Source organism: Salmo salar, chromosome 24 (assembly GCF_965601325.2).
Source record: "Salmo salar chromosome 24, fSalSal1, whole genome shotgun sequence".
Classification (NCBI taxonomy): domain Eukaryota; kingdom Metazoa; phylum Chordata; class Actinopteri; order Salmoniformes; family Salmonidae; genus Salmo; species Salmo salar.
Window position 1 is genome coordinate 1,517,249 of NC_138314.1, and position 18,008 is coordinate 1,535,256.

An 18,008-nucleotide genomic window follows, 5' to 3' on the forward strand; every position below is an offset into this window, starting at 1 on the left:
TAACTGGTTCTCACGCAGATATGAAACAATAGCTCACCTCATGTTCAAGAATGGACTTTTCCCATCATTCAGATTACAACCTTTCACTTTCGATTATTTAAAAATGAAATAATCTCCAAAATATTGCTATTTTTAAAAGAAGCCATAGAAAGGGGCGGCAGGTAGCCTAGTGGTTAGAGCGTTGGACTAGTAACCGAAAGGTTACAAGATTGAATCCCCAAGCTGACAAGGTAAAAATCTGTCGTTCTGCCCCTGAACAAGGCAGTGTTCCTAGGCCGTCATTGAAAATAAGAATTTGTTCTTAACTGACTTGCCTAGTTAAATAAAATAAAACATTTAACCTGTTATGGCTAGGGGGCAGTATTTTCACGGCTGGATAAAAAACGTACCCGATTTAATCTGGTTACTACTCCTGCCCAGTAACTAGAATATGCATATAATTATTGGCTTTGGATAGAAAACACTCCAAAGTTTCTAAAACTGTTTGAATGGTGTCTGTGAGTATAACAGAACTCATATGGCAGTCAAAACCTGAGAGATTCCTTTACAGGAAGTGGCCTGTCTGACCATTTCTTGAACTTCTTTGCCATCTCATTCAATTACAAAGGATCTCTGCTCTAACGTGACACTTCCTACGTCTTCCATAGGCTCTCAGAGCCCGGGAAAAAAACAGAATGTCGTCATCCCAGCCCCAGGCTGAAACACATTATCGCCTTTCTCAAGTGGCCGATCAAGGGACTGTGGGCTTAGGCGCGTGCCCTGGCCGCCCCCGTCTTTGTGAATTTTCCTCTGTTTGCCGAAAAGGAGATTCCCGGTCGGAATATTATCGCTTTTTTACGAGATAAATTGCATAAAAATTGATTTTAAACAGCGGTTGACATGCTTCGAAGTACGGTAATGGAATATTTATACATTTTTTGTCACGAATTGCGCCATGCGCGCGACCCTGATATACCATTTCGGATAGTTTCTGGAACGCACAAACAAAACGCCGCTATTTGGATATAACGATGGATTATTTGGGACCAAACCAACATTTGTTATTGAAGTAGCAGTCCTGGGAGTGCATTCTGACGAAGACAACAAAGGTAATAACATTTTTGTAATAGTAAATCTGATTTTGGTGAAGGCTAAACTTGCCGGGTGTCTAAATAGCTAGCCCGTGATGGCTGGGCTATGTACTTAGAATATTGCAAAATGTGCTTTCACCAAAAAGCTATTTTAAAATCGGACATATCGAGTGCATAGAGGAGTTCTGTATCTATAATTCTTAAAATAATTGTTATGCTTTTTGTGAACGTTTATCATGAGTAATTTAGTAAATTGTTAGTAAATTCCCCGGAAGTTTGCGGGGGGTATGCTAGTTCTGAACGTCACATGCTAATGTAAAAAGCTGGTTTTTGATATAAATATGAACTTGATTGAACAAAACATGCATGTATTGTATAACATAATGTCCTAGGTGTGTCATCTGATGAAGATCATCAAAGGTTAGTGCTGCATTTAGCTGTCTTCTGGGTTTTTGTGAGATTATATGCTAGCTTGAAAAATGGGTGTCTGATTATTTCTGGCTTGGTACTCTGCTGACATAATCTAATGTTTTGCTTTCGCTGTAAAGCCTTTTTGAAATCGGACAGTGTGGTTAGATAAAGGAGAGTCTTGTCTTTAAAATGCTGTGAAATAGTCATATGTTTGAAAAATTGAAGTTTTTGTATTTTTGAGGAATTTGTAATTCGCGCCACGCCTATCATTGGATATTGGAGCAGGTGTTCCGCTAGCGGAACGTCTAGATGTAAGAGGTTAAATGTTTGTTTTTTTTAAAAAGCTGGTTGCAATTTCATTTTAATATGGTATAATCTTTGTAAATTATATCATAAACAGGACTGTTCGAGTTACGTCACACATGCAGTTAACAAATATATGGAAATGTCTGCTCTATCCAAAATTACAACTGATTGCAGCATTACTACAAAAATGGACAAGGCAAGTGGAAACGGGAGAAGGTAAGGAACATGTCTGTCGGCCCTGCACTAAAGACAAAAAATTGGCTATGAATAAATTATTTGAATAAATTAGGAATAAAACAGTATACCAGTTTGATTTAAGGACCAAAAAATTGACAGCTGCGCAGATGCAGTTGGGAGGAGATTTGACACACCGATTCCATGGCACATGGTTTATGAACTGATACACAAAATGACGCCGGATTCAAAACTGAGTTTTTCTATTTAAATTATTATACAAATTCTTGCAACCAATAGAATGTTATATATATGGGGAATACAACCATCCTAGCTCTGCAGATTTAGCTGTGAAAAGACAATCACTGGTTTTGGTACTGCCCAAATGTACACTACATGACCAAAAGTAAGCAGACACCTACTTGTTGAACATCTCATGGGCATTAATATGGAGTTGGTCCTCCCCTATGCTTCTATACCAGCTTCCACTCTTCTGGGAAGGCTTTCAACTAGATGTTGGAACATTGCTGTGGTGACTTGCATCCATTCAGCCACAAGAGCATTAGTGAGGTTGGGCACTGACGTTGGGTGATTAGGCCTGGCTAGCAGTCTGCGTTACAATTCATCCCAAAGATGTCTGATGTGGTTGAGGTCAGGGCTCTGTGCAGGCCAGTCAAGTTCTTCCACACCGATCTCGGCGAACCATTTTTGTATGGACCTCGTTTTGTGACCGAGTACAATCCATTGCCCTGATGAAACAGGAAAAGGCCTTCCCCAAACTGTACCCACAATGTTAGAAGCACAGAATTGTCTAAAATGTCATTGTATGCTGTGGTGTTAAGAATTTCCTTCACTGGAACTAAGGGGCCTAGCCCGATCCATGAAAAACCACCCCCAGACCATTATTCCTCCAACAACAAACTTTACAGTTGGCACAATGCATTGGGGCAGGTAGCGTTCTCATGGCATCCGCCAAACCCAGACTCATTCATCGGACTGCCAGATGGTGAAGTGTGATTCATCACTCCAGAGAACACGTTTCCACTGCTCCAGACTCCAATGGCAGCAAGCTTTACACCACTCCAGCCGACACTTGGATCTACCAAGGCAGCAGCCACTTTTCCTGGGGTCCAGCAAAATTAAGGCAGTTTATACCATTTTAAAAACAATACATTCACTTCAGATTTCACAACAAATTGTGTGCCCTCAGACCACTACTCTACTACCACATATATACAACACAAAATCCTTGCGTACGTGTGTGTATAGTTTATCGTGTGTGTGTATGCATGTGTCTGTGCCTGTGTTTGTGTCTCTTCACAGTCCCTGCTGTATTTGTTTCTGTTTTTATCTCATTCTACTGTTTGCATCAGGTATTTGATATGGAATAAAGTCACATGTAGTACTGCGTGCCTCCCATAGTCTGTTCTGCACTTGCGGACTGTGAAGAGACCTCTGGTGGCATGTCTTGTGGGGTATGCATGGGTGTCAGTAGCGCCAGTTGTTCAAACAGACAGCTCATTGCATTCAACATGTCAATACCTCTCACAAATACAAGTAGTGATGAATTCAATCTCTACTCCACATTGAGCCAATTTTCCAAAATCCCTCTTTGTGGCACTTGACCACACGACTGAACAGTAGTCCAGGTGCGACAAAACTAGGGCCTGCAGGACCTGCCTTGTTGATAGTGCTGTTAAGGTAGAGCAGCGCGTTATTATGGACAGACTTCTCCCCATCTTAGCTACTGTTGTATCAATATGTTTTGACCATGACCGTGTACAATCCAGGGTTACTCCAAGCAGTTTAGTCACCTGAACTTGCTCAATTTCCACATTATTTATTACAAGATTTCGTTGAGGTTGCTTTTAGTTTTTCAAATATTTAGGACCTTATTCCTTACCACCCACTCTGAACCTAACTGCAGCAATTTGTTAAGTGATGCAGTCATTTCAGTCGCTGTAGTAGCTGAAGTGTATAGTGTTGAGTTATCTGCATACATAGACAAACTGGATTTACTCAAAGCCAGTGGCATGTCATTAGTAAAGATTGATTTAAAAAGTTTTGCAGAAGTGTTCTCATACTCAGTCATTGGACTGCTCAGCCGAAAGAGTGTCCCACTGTGTGGGACAGTGTGTGTCTTTGTATGTGTACCTCCGGGCGTCGACGATGTTCTTTAGTTCCTGTGCTTTGCGTGCGGCGATGTGGAGTATAGCTTCTGGAATCTCAGCCAATCGGGCAACATTTAGCCCATAGCTCTGCCCTGCCGCCCCCTCAGTCAGCTGGTACAGGAAGGTGATGAACTCTGGCTGCACCTCAATGTCTACACACACGCACACAGAAAGGTATAAACACAACTTCGCTATGGTTAGCCTTACTGGACTTAAGTCCACCGTCCTAACTAACCCTTAATAAACCCACAGCCTTGGTTAAACTCTACACAATGTTATTTCTATAAATAATAGGGCAATGTGTGACATTGTTTAATTGTTTTGAAACAAAAATAAAAAGGAGTTGTATGCAGTTCTATGTGTAATTAGAGGAATAATAGTGAATATATGCAAATTGGCCCATAACTCCACCTATACTACAACATATGGCTAGGACTACACATCCTTCAAGCAGGGTTCATACAGACATTGGCAAGTCAAATTCAAGGACTTTCAGGGACTTTTTCAAGTACTTATTTGTAATTTTTAAGGACCTCAATGTTATACAATTGTACATACGCTGAGTATTCCATGACAGACTGACCAGGTGAAAGCTTTGATCCCTTATTGATGTCACGTGTTAAATCCGCTTCAATTAGTGTAGATGAAGGGGAGGAGACAGGTTAAAGAAGGATTTTTAAGCCTTGAGACAATTAAGAAATGGGTTGTGTTTGTGTGCCATTCAGAGGGTGAATGAGCAAGACAAAATATTGAAGTGCCTTTGAACAAGGTATGGCAGTAAGTGCCAGGTGCACCAGTTTGTGTCACCAACTGTAACGCTGATGTTTTTTTCACACTCAACCATTTCCATTGTGTATCAAGAATGGTCCACCACCCAAAGGACATCCAGCCAACTTGACAACTGTAGGTAGCATTGGAGTCAACATGGGCCAGCATCCCTGTGGTGCTTTCGACACCTTGTAGAGTCCATGTCGGATGAATTGAGGCTGTTCTAAGGGCAAAAAGGGGAGGGGGTGACCAACGAACACAATTGCATTTTATCGATGGCAATTTGAATACACAGATATACTGTGATGAGTTTCTGAGTCGTGCCATTCATCCGCCACCATCACCTCATGTTTTAGCATGATAATGCACAACCCCATGTCGCAAGGATCTGTACACAATTCCTGGAAGCTGATAATGTCCCAGTTCTTATGGCCTGCATACTCAGACATGTCACCCTTTAAGCATGTTTGGGATGCAAATATCCAGTTCCCGCAAATATCCAGCAACTTTGCACAGCCATTGAAGAGGAGTGGGACAACATTCCACAATCAACAGCCTGATCAACTCTATGCGAAGGAGATGTGTCGTGCTGCATGAGGCAAATGGTGGTCACACCAGATACTGACTGGTTTTCTGATCCACGCCCCAACCATTTTTTAAAGGTATCTGTGACCAACAGATGCCTACCTGTATTCACAGTCATGTTAAATCCATAGATTAGGGCCTAATAAATTACATTCATAAATTAATTTCAATTGAATTATTTCCTTATATGAACTGTAACTCAGTAAATTCTTTGAAATTGTTGCATTTATATTTTTGTTCGGTGTAGCAGACACACAATAAAGCGTATGTAGCAGGAATCAAGGTAAGACCCAGATGTAGACTGTCGAAGTAAAAATGTTTATTGTAGCAATTGTAGCAGGCAAGACAGGTCAAGGCAGGCAGGGGTCGAAGATCCAGGGTAAGGCAAAGGTACAGGACGGCAGGCGGACTCCGGGTCAGGGACAGGCTGAGTTCAGTTATCCAGAGGTGGAGCAAAGGTGGAGCTTCCGGGTTCCAGGCACTCCACTTCACGGTCTGCCACACTGAGGGTGTCCTGCCGAAGCTGGAGTAACTTCCGGGCAGCCTCTCTCCCAGACACCGGAGCCTCAAACACCTTTCTCACCTCTGCCACAAATACCTCCAGACTGAAGCAGACGGCGGATTGTTGCTCCCAAACCGCCATGGCCCAGGCAAGTGCCCCCCTGGACATTAGCGTAATAATATACGCTATCTTTGAGCGGTCTGAGGGGAACGAAGAAGGCTGCAGCTCGAAAACGAGGGAGCACTGGGAGAGAAAGGCCCGGCAGGTTCTGGAATCGCCATTATAGCGCTCCCCTGGAGGTAAGCGGGGTTCCTGGGAAACCAGGGTGATGGCGCTGCTACCAGACGGTTTACAGAAGGGCTGGGAGGTTACCGTCGTGGTTGGCTGCTTAGTAGGCAACCCACGGACTTGCTCCCGCACAATGTCCAATGCTAGGTTAAGATGCTCGGCCGTGGTCTGGAACCCCTCCGTCATACCGCGAAGCAACACCTTGTGCCTACCAATGGTGGCTCCTTGGGAGGAGATGGCGTAGCAGAGCTGGTCCAAGTCTGCTGGGTCAGTCATGGCCAGTTCGTACTATCAGGGAATCAAGGTAAGACCCAGATGCAGACTGTCGAAGTAACAATGTTTATTGTAGGAACAGGGGCAGGCAAGACAGGTCAAGGCAAAGCTACAGGACGGCAGGCGGACTCCGGGTCAGGGACGGGCAGAGTTCAGTTATCCAGAGGTGGAGCAAAAGTACAGGACGGCAGGCAGGCTCAGGGTCAGGCAGAGAGGTCGGGCGGGTACAGGGTCAGGACATGCAAAGGTCAAGAACCAGGAGGATGAGGAAAGAGAGGCTGGGAAACGATAGGACCTGACAGGAAAAACGCTGGTTAGCTTGAATGAACAAGACGAACTGGCAACAGACAGACAGAGAACACAGGTATAAATACACAGGAGATGATAGGGAAGATGGGCGACACCTGGAGAGGGGTGGAGACAAGCACAAGGACAGGTGAAACAGATCAGGGCGTGACACTATGTTCATGAATAGCGGTAACAACTAAATCTCACAATTACTGTTTTTATAATGAGAAAGAAACCAAAAAACTGGTTCCTTTTGTAATGGAAGGATTTGTATGGAAAGCCAAGTTGAAACCAACATTAGATGTTGTCGTCCACATAATAACCGCACTGCAACAGAGTAGAGCAACACCCTTCAATTGAAGCAGCGGGAAAATGATGAAAGTGGACACATCTCCCACCGGCTGAATCCACGTTGTTTCCACATTTCAATGAAACTACATTGAACCACATTGAACCAAGACATTGAACTGAAGTCTGTGCCCAGTTGGCTCTCACAAAAAGTAATGAAATAAATAGATACAGAAAATTATAAGGGAGCAGGAGAACTTAGAAATTGGCAACAATAATTACAAGGACTTTTCAAGCACCAAATTGAGGAAATGTCTGATTTTAAAGGTAGGCTCATTCCAGTACTTACATTTCTGAGCCCCATATTCAAGTAGGCTACTTCAAGCCCCTTGTACTGTTTAAAATTGCAGGTGTAACATGTAAACAAAAATGTATTTGTCATGTTATTTCAATACCAGATCATATTGTGAATAAGCCCTCTAGGCTATGTAATTTGTTATACTTATATCCGGTGTTGCACAATAGTCTATCCTACACAATTGCGCACAGTAGACTATGTTCAATCCATGGCACAAAAACATATGAAAAGAGGAACTCATTACCTTGATGCTTTCTGTTACATCTAATGAGACACCTCACCCCTAATGAGACATTTTTATTTTATTTAACCTTTATTTAACTAGGCAAGTCAGTTAAGAACAAATTCTTATTTACAATGACGGCCTACCCTGGCCAAACCCGGACGACTCTGGGCCAATCGAGCGCCGCCCTATGGGACTCCCAATCAAGGCCAGATGTGATGCAGCCTGGATTCGAACTAGGTACTGCAGTGACACGTCTTGCACTGAGATGCAGTGTCTTGCGCCACTCGGGAGCCCAAATCATGCAGACAACAGATGATCAACATCAATTCGCTAGGGATATTAGAGCCAACGTGGATCCAGGCACAACTGTCTTCACCGGCGTAACGAATGACACAAAATACTCTGGACATTCCTCAAACAAATGTATGTTTTATGTCACACGATTCTGGACAAATCCATCAAGACACCAACCATGAGAAAGGATTAAACATGTAATGACAAAAATAAATTGGCAGATTATTATCAAATGACTTATAACAGCTGTAACAAGTTGTCAAGTGTAGGAAATCCCCACTAAGACCCACAAGCATGTGTACACACACACACACACACACACACACACACACACACACACACACACACACACACACACACACACACACACACACACACACACACACACACACACACACACACACACACACACACACACACACACACACACACACACACACACACAGCGTACCGTCTGTGGTGATGTCTGGTTCATTGAGGAGGAAGGCCATGTGGAAGTTGCCTACATGCAGAGGATACACCTTCTCCAGCTCACACAGAGGAGGGTAGTGGGTCACAAACAGAGTTAGAGACTTCACCTGAGAGGGGTAAGGGGGAGGAAAATGGATGAAGATAGAGAGAGAGGATGTGAGAGAAAGGGAGAGAGGGCGATAGAGACCAAGGGAGAGCAAGAGATTGAGGTCAAACATTCAACAGTAAGTGAATAATCATATTTTCAATTTCATTGAGATCACCTGTATAAATAAAAAGAAAAGTGTATGACCCTATTCAATCAACCCAGGTAATAATTTTTCTTCATGCTATTGCTTTACACTTATTGTGAAACCTGTTTAGAGGCTCTGACTGAGCTCTGAGACAGATCTCATATATTTTTACTTTTTCCCTCACTCAACTTTTTTCCTCACTCAACTTTTTTCATTCATCCCCGGAGGTTTTATCTGGACATGGTTCGTCAGGACTTCAAACAGCCGAAGCTAAGTAACATTAACATGATGCCTTCTAATTGCAGTCGTTGTACTTATAATATACAGGAGAACGATCGCCTTACGGCAAGGATAGCTGTGCTGCAAGCCCAGCTTCAGACGCGATCGTTAGGCAAGGGTAATTTCAGTGTAGGAAAGGATGAAACAGCGTCTGTGCCACCAGTAAGTACAGATAGTAACGTTAGTATAAACCCCCTCGCACGGTCCCCGCAGCCGGACATCTTTCTCATGGCTTCTGGAGGGAAACGCTGTAGGAATGCTCAACCGGTGTCGCTTATTCAGCCGACAGAAACTTTCAACCGGTTCTCCCCATTAAGCGAGTCGGAGTCGGAGGCCGAGACTTCTCTGGTCTCTACTCCTCCCGTTGTGGGGTCTGAGACGCCGACGGCTCCCACCATTAGCTCTGACAAATTGAAAACCCTAGTCATTGGCGACTCCATTACCCGCAGTATTAGACTTAAAACTAATCATCCAGCGATCATACACTGTTTACCAGGGGGCAGGGCTACCGACGTTAAGGCTAATCTAAAGACGGTGCTGGCTAAAGCTAAAACTGGCGAGTGTAGAGAGTATAGAGATATTGTTATCCACGTCGGCACCAACGATGTTAGGATGAAACAGTCAGAGGTCACCAAGCGCAACATAGCTTCAGCGTGTAAATCAGCTAGAAAGATGTGTCGGCATCGATTAATTGTCTCTGGCCCCCTCCCAGTTAGGGGGAGTGATGAGCTCTACAGCAGAGTCTCTCAACTCAATCGCTGGTTGAAAACTGTTTTCTGCCCCTCCCAAAAGATAGAATTTGTAGATAATTGGCCCTCTTTCTGGGACTCACCCACAAACAGGACCAAGCCTGGCCTGTTGAGGAGTGACGGACTCCATCCTAGCTGGAGGGGTGCTCTCATCTTATCTACGAACATAGACAGGGCTCTAACTCCTCTAGCTCCACAATGAAATAGGGTGCAGGCCAGGCAGCAGGCTGTTAGCCAGCCTGCCAGCTTAGTGGAGTCTGCCACTAGCACAGTCAGTGTAGTCAGCTCAGCTTCCCCCATTGAGACCGTGTCTGTGCCTCGATCTAGGTTGGGCAAAATTAAAAATGGCGGTGTTCGCTTTAGCAATCTCACTAGTATAAAGACCTCCTCCATTCCTGCCATTATTGAAAGAGATTGTGATACCTCACATCTCAAAATTGGGTTACTTAATGTTAGATCCCTCACTTCCAAGGCAGTTATAGTCAATGAACTAATCACTGATAATAATCTTGATGTGATTGGCCTGACTGAAACATGGCTTAAGCCTGATGAATTTACTGTGTTAAATGAGGCCTCACCCCCAGGTTACATTAGTGACCATACCCCCCGTGCATCCGGCAAAGGCGGAGGTGTTGCTAACATTTACGATAGCAAATTTCAATTTACAAAAAAAAAAACAACAATGACGTTTTCGTCTTTTGAGCTTCTAGTCATGAAATCTATGCAGCCTACTCACTCACTTTTTATAGCTACTGTTTATAGGCCTCCTGGGCCATATGCAGTGTTCCTCACTGAGTTCCCTGAATTCCTATCGGATCTTGTAGTCATAGCAGATAATATTCTAATTTTTGGTGACTTTAACATTCACATGGAAAAGTCCACAGACCCACTCCAAAAGGCTTTCGGAGCCATCATCGACTCAGTGGGTTTTGTCCAACATGTCTCTGGACCTACTCACTGCCACAGTCATACTCTGGACCTAGTTTTGTCCCATGGAATAAATGTTGTGGATCTAAATGTTTTTCCTCATAATCCTGGACTATCGGACCACCATTTTATTACGTTTGCAATTGCAACAAATAATCTGCTCAGACCCCAACCAAGGAGCATTAAAAGTCGTGCTATAAATTCTCAGACAACCCAAAGATTCCTTGATGCCCTTCCAGACTGCCTCTGCCTACCCAAGGACGTCAGAGGACAAAAATCAGTTAACCACCTAACCGAGGAACTCAATTTAACCTTGCGCAATACCCTAGATGCAGTTGCACCCCTAAAAACTAAAAACATCTGTCATAAGAAACTAGCTCCCTGGTATACAGAAAATACACGAGCTCTGAAGCAAGCTTCCAGAAAATTGGAACGGAAATGGCGCCACACCAAACTGGAAGTCTTCCGACTAGCTTGGAAAGACAGTACCGTGCAGTATCGAAGAGCCCTTACTGCTGCTCGATCATCCTATTTTTCCAACTTAATTGAGGAAAATAAGAACAATCCGAAATTTCTTTTTGATACTGTCGCAAAGCTAACTAAAAAGCAGCCTTCGCAAATGGAGGATGGCTTTCACTTCAGCAGTAATAAATTTATGAACTTCTTTGAGGAAAAGATCATGATCATTAGAAAGCAAATTACAGACTCCTCTTTAAATCTGGGTATTCCTCCAAAGCTCCATTGTCCTGAGTCTGCACAACTCTGCCAGGACCTAGGATCAAGGGAGATACTAAAGTGTTTTAGTACTATATCTCTTGACGCAATGATGAAAATAATCATGGCCTCCAAACCCTCAAGCTGCATACTGGACCCTATTCCAACTAAACTACTGAAAGAGCTGCTTCCTGTGCTTGGCCCTCCTATGTTGAACATAATAAACGGCTCTCTATCCACCGGATGTGTACCAAGCTCACTAAAAGTGGCAGTAATAAAGCCTCTCTTGAAAAAGCCTAATCTTGATCCAGAAATTATAAAAAACTATCGGCCTATATCGAATCTTCCATTCCTCTCCAAAATTTTAGAAAAAGCTGTTGCACAGCAACTGACTGCCTTCCTGAAGACAAACAATGTATACGAAACGCTTCAGTCTGGTTTTAGACCCCATCATAGCACTGAGACTGCACTTGTGAAGGTGGTAAATGACCTTTTAATGACGTCAGACCGAGGCTCTGCATCTGTCCTCGTGCTCCTAGATCTTAGTGCCGCTTTTGATACCATCGATCACCACATTCTTTTGGAGAGATTGGAAACCCAAATTGGTCTACATGGACAAGTTCTGGCCTGGTTTAGATCTTATCTGTCGGAAAGATATCAGTTTGTCTCTGTGAATGGTTTGTCCTCTGACAAATCAATTGTAAATTTCGGTGTTCCTCAAGGTTCCGTTTTAGGACCACTATTGTTTTCACTATATATTTTACCTCTTGGGGATGTCATTCGAAAACATAATGTTAAATTTCACTGCTATGCAGACGACACACAGCTGTACATTTCAATGAAACATGGTGAAGCCCCAAAATTGCCCTCGCTAGAAGCCTGTGTTTCAGACATAAAGAAGTGGATGGCTGCAAACTTTCTACTTTTAAACTCGGACAAAACAGAGATGCTTGTTCTAGGTCCCAAGAAACAAAGAGATCTTCTGTTGAATCTGACAATTAATCTGGATGGTTGTACAGTCGTCTCAAATAAAACTGTGAAGGACCTCGGCGTTACTCTGGACCCTGATCTCTCTTTTGAAGAACATATCAAGACTGTTTCAAGGACAGCTTTTTTCCATCTACGTAACATTGCAAAAATCAGAAATTTTCTGTCCAAAAATGACGCAGAAAAATTAATCCATGCTTTTGTTACTTCTAGGCTGGACTACTGCAATGCTCTACTTTCCGGCTACCCGGATAAAGCACTAAATAAACTTCAGTTAGTGCTAAATACGGCTGCTAGAATCCTGACTAGAACCAAAAAATTTGATCATATTACTCCAGTGTTAGCCTCCCTACACTGGCTTCCTGTTAAGGCAAGGGCTGATTTCAAGGTTTTACTGCTAACCTACAAAGCATTACATGGGCTTGCTCCTACCTATCTTTCCGATTTGGTCCTGCCGTACATACCTACACGTACGCTACGGTCACAAGACGCAGGCCTCCTAATTGTCCCTAGAATTTCTAAGCAAACGGCTGGAGGTAGGGCTTTCTCCTATAGAGCTCCATTTTTATGGAATGGTCTGCCTACCAATGTGAGAGACGCAGACTCAGTCTCAACCTTTAAGTCTTTACTGAAGACTTATCTCTTCAGTAGGTCCTATGATTAAGTATAGTCTGGCCCAGGAGTGTGAAGGTGAACGGAAAGGCTGGAGCAACGAACCGCCCTTGCTGTCTCTGCCTTGCCGGTTCCCCTCTTTCCACTGGGATTCTCTGCCTCTAACCCTTTTACAGAGGCTGAGTCACTGGCCTACTGGTGTTCTTCCATGCCGTCCATGGGAGGGGTGCGTCACTTGAGTGGGTTGAGTCACTGACGTGGTCTTCCTGTCTGGGTTGGCGCCCCCCCCCCCTTGGGTTGTGCCATGGCGGAGATCGTTGTGGGCTATACTCGGCCTTGTCTTAGGACGGTAAGTTGGTGGTTGGAGACATCCCTCTAGTGGTGTGGGGGCTGTGCTTTGGCAAAGTGGGTGGGGTTATATCCTGCCTGTTTGGCCCTGTCCGGGGGTATCATCGGATGGGGCCACAGTGTCTTCTGATCCCTCCTGTCTCAGCCTCCAGTATTTATGCTGCAGTAGTTTATGTGTCGGGGGGCTAGGGTCAGTCTGTTACATCTGGAGTATTTCTCTTGTCTTATCCGGTGTCCTGTGTGTATTTAAATATGCTCTCTCTAATTCTCTCTTTCTCTCTTTCTGTCTTTCTCTCGGAGGACCTGAGCCCTAGGACCATGCCTCAGGACTACCTGGTATGATGACTCCTTGCTGTCCCCAGTCCACCTGGCCGTGCTGCTGCTCCAGTTTCAACTGTTCTGCCTGCGGCTATGGAACCCTGACCTGTTCACCGGACGTGCTTGTTGCACCCTCGACAACTACTATGATTATTATTATTTGACCATGCTGGTCATTTATGAACATTTTAACATTTTAACATTTTGACCATGTTCTGTTTTAATATCCACCCTGCACAGCCAGAAGAGGACTGGCCACCCCTCATAGCCTGGTTCCTCTCTAGGTTTCTTCCTAGGTTTTTGGCCTTTCTAGGGAGTTTTTCCTAGGGAGTTTTTCCTAGCCACCGTGCTTCTTTCACATGCTTTGCTTGCTGTTTGGGGTTTTAGGCTGGGTTTCTGTACAGCACTTTGAGAATATCAGCTGATGTACGAAGGGCTATATAAAAATAAATTTGATTTGATTTGATTCATACACAGAGGGAGGAGAGACAAGGAGGCAAGAGGAAGGGAGGAAAGAGGAGGATAAATAGAGATGAGTAGTCACCTGGTGGCAACTTTTCCTGACCTGAAGAGGAGAGGAGCTTTGTACTAGGGAACTTACTACCTGTATCATAGCCAGCACTATGAATATGTGTGTGTGCCAATTTGTGTACCTTGGTTAACCTGCTGTCTGGTGTTCAAGGTAAAAGGCCATTATAGCACTATGGGCTAGTTTCCCAGACACAGGCTATGCCTAGTCTTGGACTAAAAAGCTATTTCAACTGAGAATCTCCATTGATCAGGTTTTTCAGTGCAAAACTAGGCTCAATCTGTGTCCGGGAAACCGGGCCTATTTTTATTTATTTTGTTCCTTTATTTAACTAGGCAAGTCAGTTAAGAACAAATTCTTATTTTCAATGACGGCCTAGGAACAGTGGGTTAACTGCCTTGTTCAGGGGCAGAATGACAGTTTTTTACCTTGTCAGCTCGGGGATTCAATCTTGCAACCTTTCGGTTACTAGTCCAACGCTCTAACCACTAGGCTACCTGCCGCCCCAGTCGTGTATCCTAAGGTCAACAACAGATTGCCAGGACAACCCCACCTGCCCTCCCGATGACCCTCGGAGGTTAGAGGTCAGGGTACAGGGTGGGACCACTCATCTAATAGAAGTCATTGTAGTCTAACAGGGGTTGGTATTGTGGTGTTAATTGTAATAATAGCAAGCTATTTCCAGGGCCAAATTCCAAAACCAGTTCTCACATGATGGTGCTGAAATGATGAAAATAAGGTCAATGAAGTTAAAATGCCTTGCAGTTGTATATAGTCATACAAGACAATGTGGGAGTAACAGTGCAGACTGTGAAATGTAAAAGGCGTCATTGTAAATAAGAATTTGTTCTTAACTTACTTGCCTAGTTAAATAAAGGTTAAATAAAATAAATAAATAAATGTGCTAGATATGTAACATTATTATGTTAACAGGCTGTCAAAGGAGATTAGTGCTAGGCTGGAACTAAAGCCTGCACACCATGTATCTCACCAGACCAAGTGCTGGTTCTGTGACTGCCAACGGAACTCCTCTGAGCTCTCTCTTTCTCCAAGTCTCTGGGAGACCTTTGCTATGGCAACCAGAGTCTCTCTCTCTTCTCCCTCCCCCTCCAAGTACCCAGAGAAAGAGAGAGAACGTTGAACTTCAAGGCTGTCTGTTCACAATGCTCCAATCAGAGTGTTAGGAAACAAGACACATACATAACTACAATCTACCTCACAGGTGAGCATAGGAGACCGGGACAGACTGGTTACTATGACAAACAGGACTCCTATTCTGATGCAGACTCATGTCGGATGGTGATGAGGGTAATGATGATGGTGTGGAAAAGAAGGAGGAAAAGGAAGAGGGGGTATGGTGATAGTATGTGTATGGACTGGAAATCACAGAAATGCATCAGGGGTATTTACTGTAGCTACCTAGTATTGCTTACAAAATGAAGGAGAAGTAAAAGCCCTGAAACAGTGCCATGTTTGTCTTTTTATAAACTCCTTCCTTTGAAGTTGTTCAAACAAAGCAATGCTATTACACAACAGGTCGTTAGCCTGTGCTTTTCTAGCCAAACAACCGCCAAAAACATCCCAGAAAGGCTTAGCTGCTACTTAAACATTTGCATTTCCCCAATTTACATAACAAGAACATTCAACTATTTATTTTGTAAAACATGAAACCTTTAGAGCTCTTTCAGAGAACTGTTTTTGTTTTACAAATGTGGATAGTTTAAAAGAGCAAATGCCCCTAAACTTCTCATTTAGAAAACAGCCTATGTGGCATCAAACATTTAATCTGTCAAAAGTGACTACAAAGCACAGCCTGTTCACACTTCTACCATTTAGAAGGCTAAGACAATATAGGTGAATCAAAGCTGGGACCGAGAGACTGATAAACAGCTTCTATCTCCAGGCCATCAGACTGTTAAACAGTCATCACTATCCGACTTCAGCCCAGTACCCTGCCCTAAACCATAGAGACTGTCACTAGCAGGCTACCACCCAGTACTCTACCCTGCACCTTAGAGACTGCTGCCCACTGGTCTCTGACTTTAATAATGTTTACATGATGTTATACCCACTCTATATGTACACTGAGTGTACAAAACATTAGGAACACCTGCTTTAAATACAATTATTTTTATTTCACCTTTATTTAACCAGGTAGGCTAGTTGAGAACAAGTTCTCATTTACAACTGCGACCTGTCCAAGATAAAGCACAGCAGTGCGACACAAACAACACAGAGTTACACATGGAATAAACAAACATGCACTCAATAATACAATAGAAAAGGTCTATATACAGTGTGTGCAAATGAGGTAGGATAAGGGAGGTAAGGCAATAAATAGGCCATAGTGGTGAAATAATTACAATATAGCAATTAAATACTGGAGTGATTGACTGTGCAGACGATGAGTGTGCAAGTAGAGATACTGGGGTGCAAAGGAGCAAAATAAATAAATAACAGTATGGGAGATGAGGTAGTTGGATGGGCTATTTACAGATGGGCTATGTACAGGTGCAGTGATCTGTGAGCTGCTCTGACAGCTGGTTCTTAAAGTTAGTGAGGGAGATATGAGTCTCCAGCTTCAGTGATTTTTGCAGTTCATTCCAGTCATTGGCAACAGAGAACTGGAAGGAAAGGCGGCCAAAGGAGGAATTGGCTTTGGGGGTGACCAGTGAGATATACCTGCAGGAGCACGTGCTACGCTGGGTGTTGCTATGGTGACCAGTGAGCTGAGATAAGGCGGGGCTTTACCTAACAAAGACTTATAGATGACCTGGAGCCAGTGAGTTTGGCGACGAATATGAAGCGAGGGCTAGCCAACGAGAGCCAGCCAACGAGAGCATACAGGTCGCAGTGGTGGGTAATATATGGGGCTTTGGTGACAAAACCGATGGCACTGTGATAGACTGCATCCAATTTGCTGAGTAGAGTGTTGGAGGCTATTTTGTAAATGTCATCGCCGAAGTCAAGGATCGGTAGGATAGTCAGTTTTACAAGGGTATGTTTGGCAGCATGAGTGAAGGATGCTTTGTTGTGAAATAGGAAGCCGATTCTAGATTTAATTTTGGATTGAAGATGCTTAATGTGAGTCTGGAAGGAGAGTTTACAGTCTAACCAGACACCTAGGTATTTGTAGTTGTCCACATATTCTAAGTCAGAACCGTCCAGAGTAGTGATGCTGGACGGGCGGGCAGGTGTGGGCAGCGATCGGTTGAAGAGCATGCATTTAGTTTTTACTTGGAGGCCACGGAAGGAGAGTTGTATGGCATTGAAGCTCGTCTGGAGGTTAGTTAAGCATGTCCCAGTTTAGGTCACCTAACAGCATGAGCTCTGAAGATAGATGGGGGGGCAATCAATTCACATATGGTGTCCAGGGTACAGCCGGGGGCAGAAGGTGGTCTATAGCAAGCGGCAACGGTGAGAGACTTGTTTCTGGAAAGGTGGATTTTTAAAAGTAGAAGGTCAAATTGTTTGGGCACAGACCTGGATAGTAAGACAGAACTCTGCAGGCTCTCTCTGCAGTAGATTGCAACTCCGCCCCCTTTGGCAGTTCTATCTTGGCAGAAAATGTTATTGTTAGGGATGGAAATTTCAGGGTTTTTGGTGCCAGGATTCAGACACAGCTAGGACATCCGGGTTGGCAGAGTGTGCTAAAGCAGTGAATACAACAAATTTAAGGAGGAGGCTTTCCATGACATAGACTGAGGGTGAATGGGCAAGACAAAATAAGTGACTTTGAACAGGGGTATGGCAGTAGGTGCCAGGCACACCAGTTTGAATATGTCAAGAACTGCAACGCTATTGTTTTTTTCCATGCTCAAGGTGAAAGGTGAATTCTC

General features: G+C 43.8%; 1 protein-coding gene across 5 annotated transcripts in view; it reads right to left on the reverse strand.

Moving 5' to 3' along the window:
- Nucleotides 1-18,008, reverse strand: part of msh3 (mutS homolog 3 (E. coli)) — a 161,985-nt gene that overhangs the window by 24,764 nt on the left and 119,213 nt on the right. For 3 of the 5 annotated variants that reach the window (XM_045707205.2, XM_045707200.2, XM_014170481.3), the window contains 2 exons: nucleotides 8,454-8,580; nucleotides 4,116-4,284 (listed from right to left, as the gene is read on the reverse strand). In XM_045707205.2, coding sequence (XP_045563161.1) covers nucleotides 4,116-4,284; nucleotides 8,454-8,580 — 296 coding nt within the window. Of the gene's footprint in view, nucleotides 1-4,115; nucleotides 4,285-8,453; nucleotides 8,581-18,008 lie in introns of those variants that run through there. The other 2 variants (XM_045707201.2, XM_045707206.1) reach the window with 1 other exon arrangement.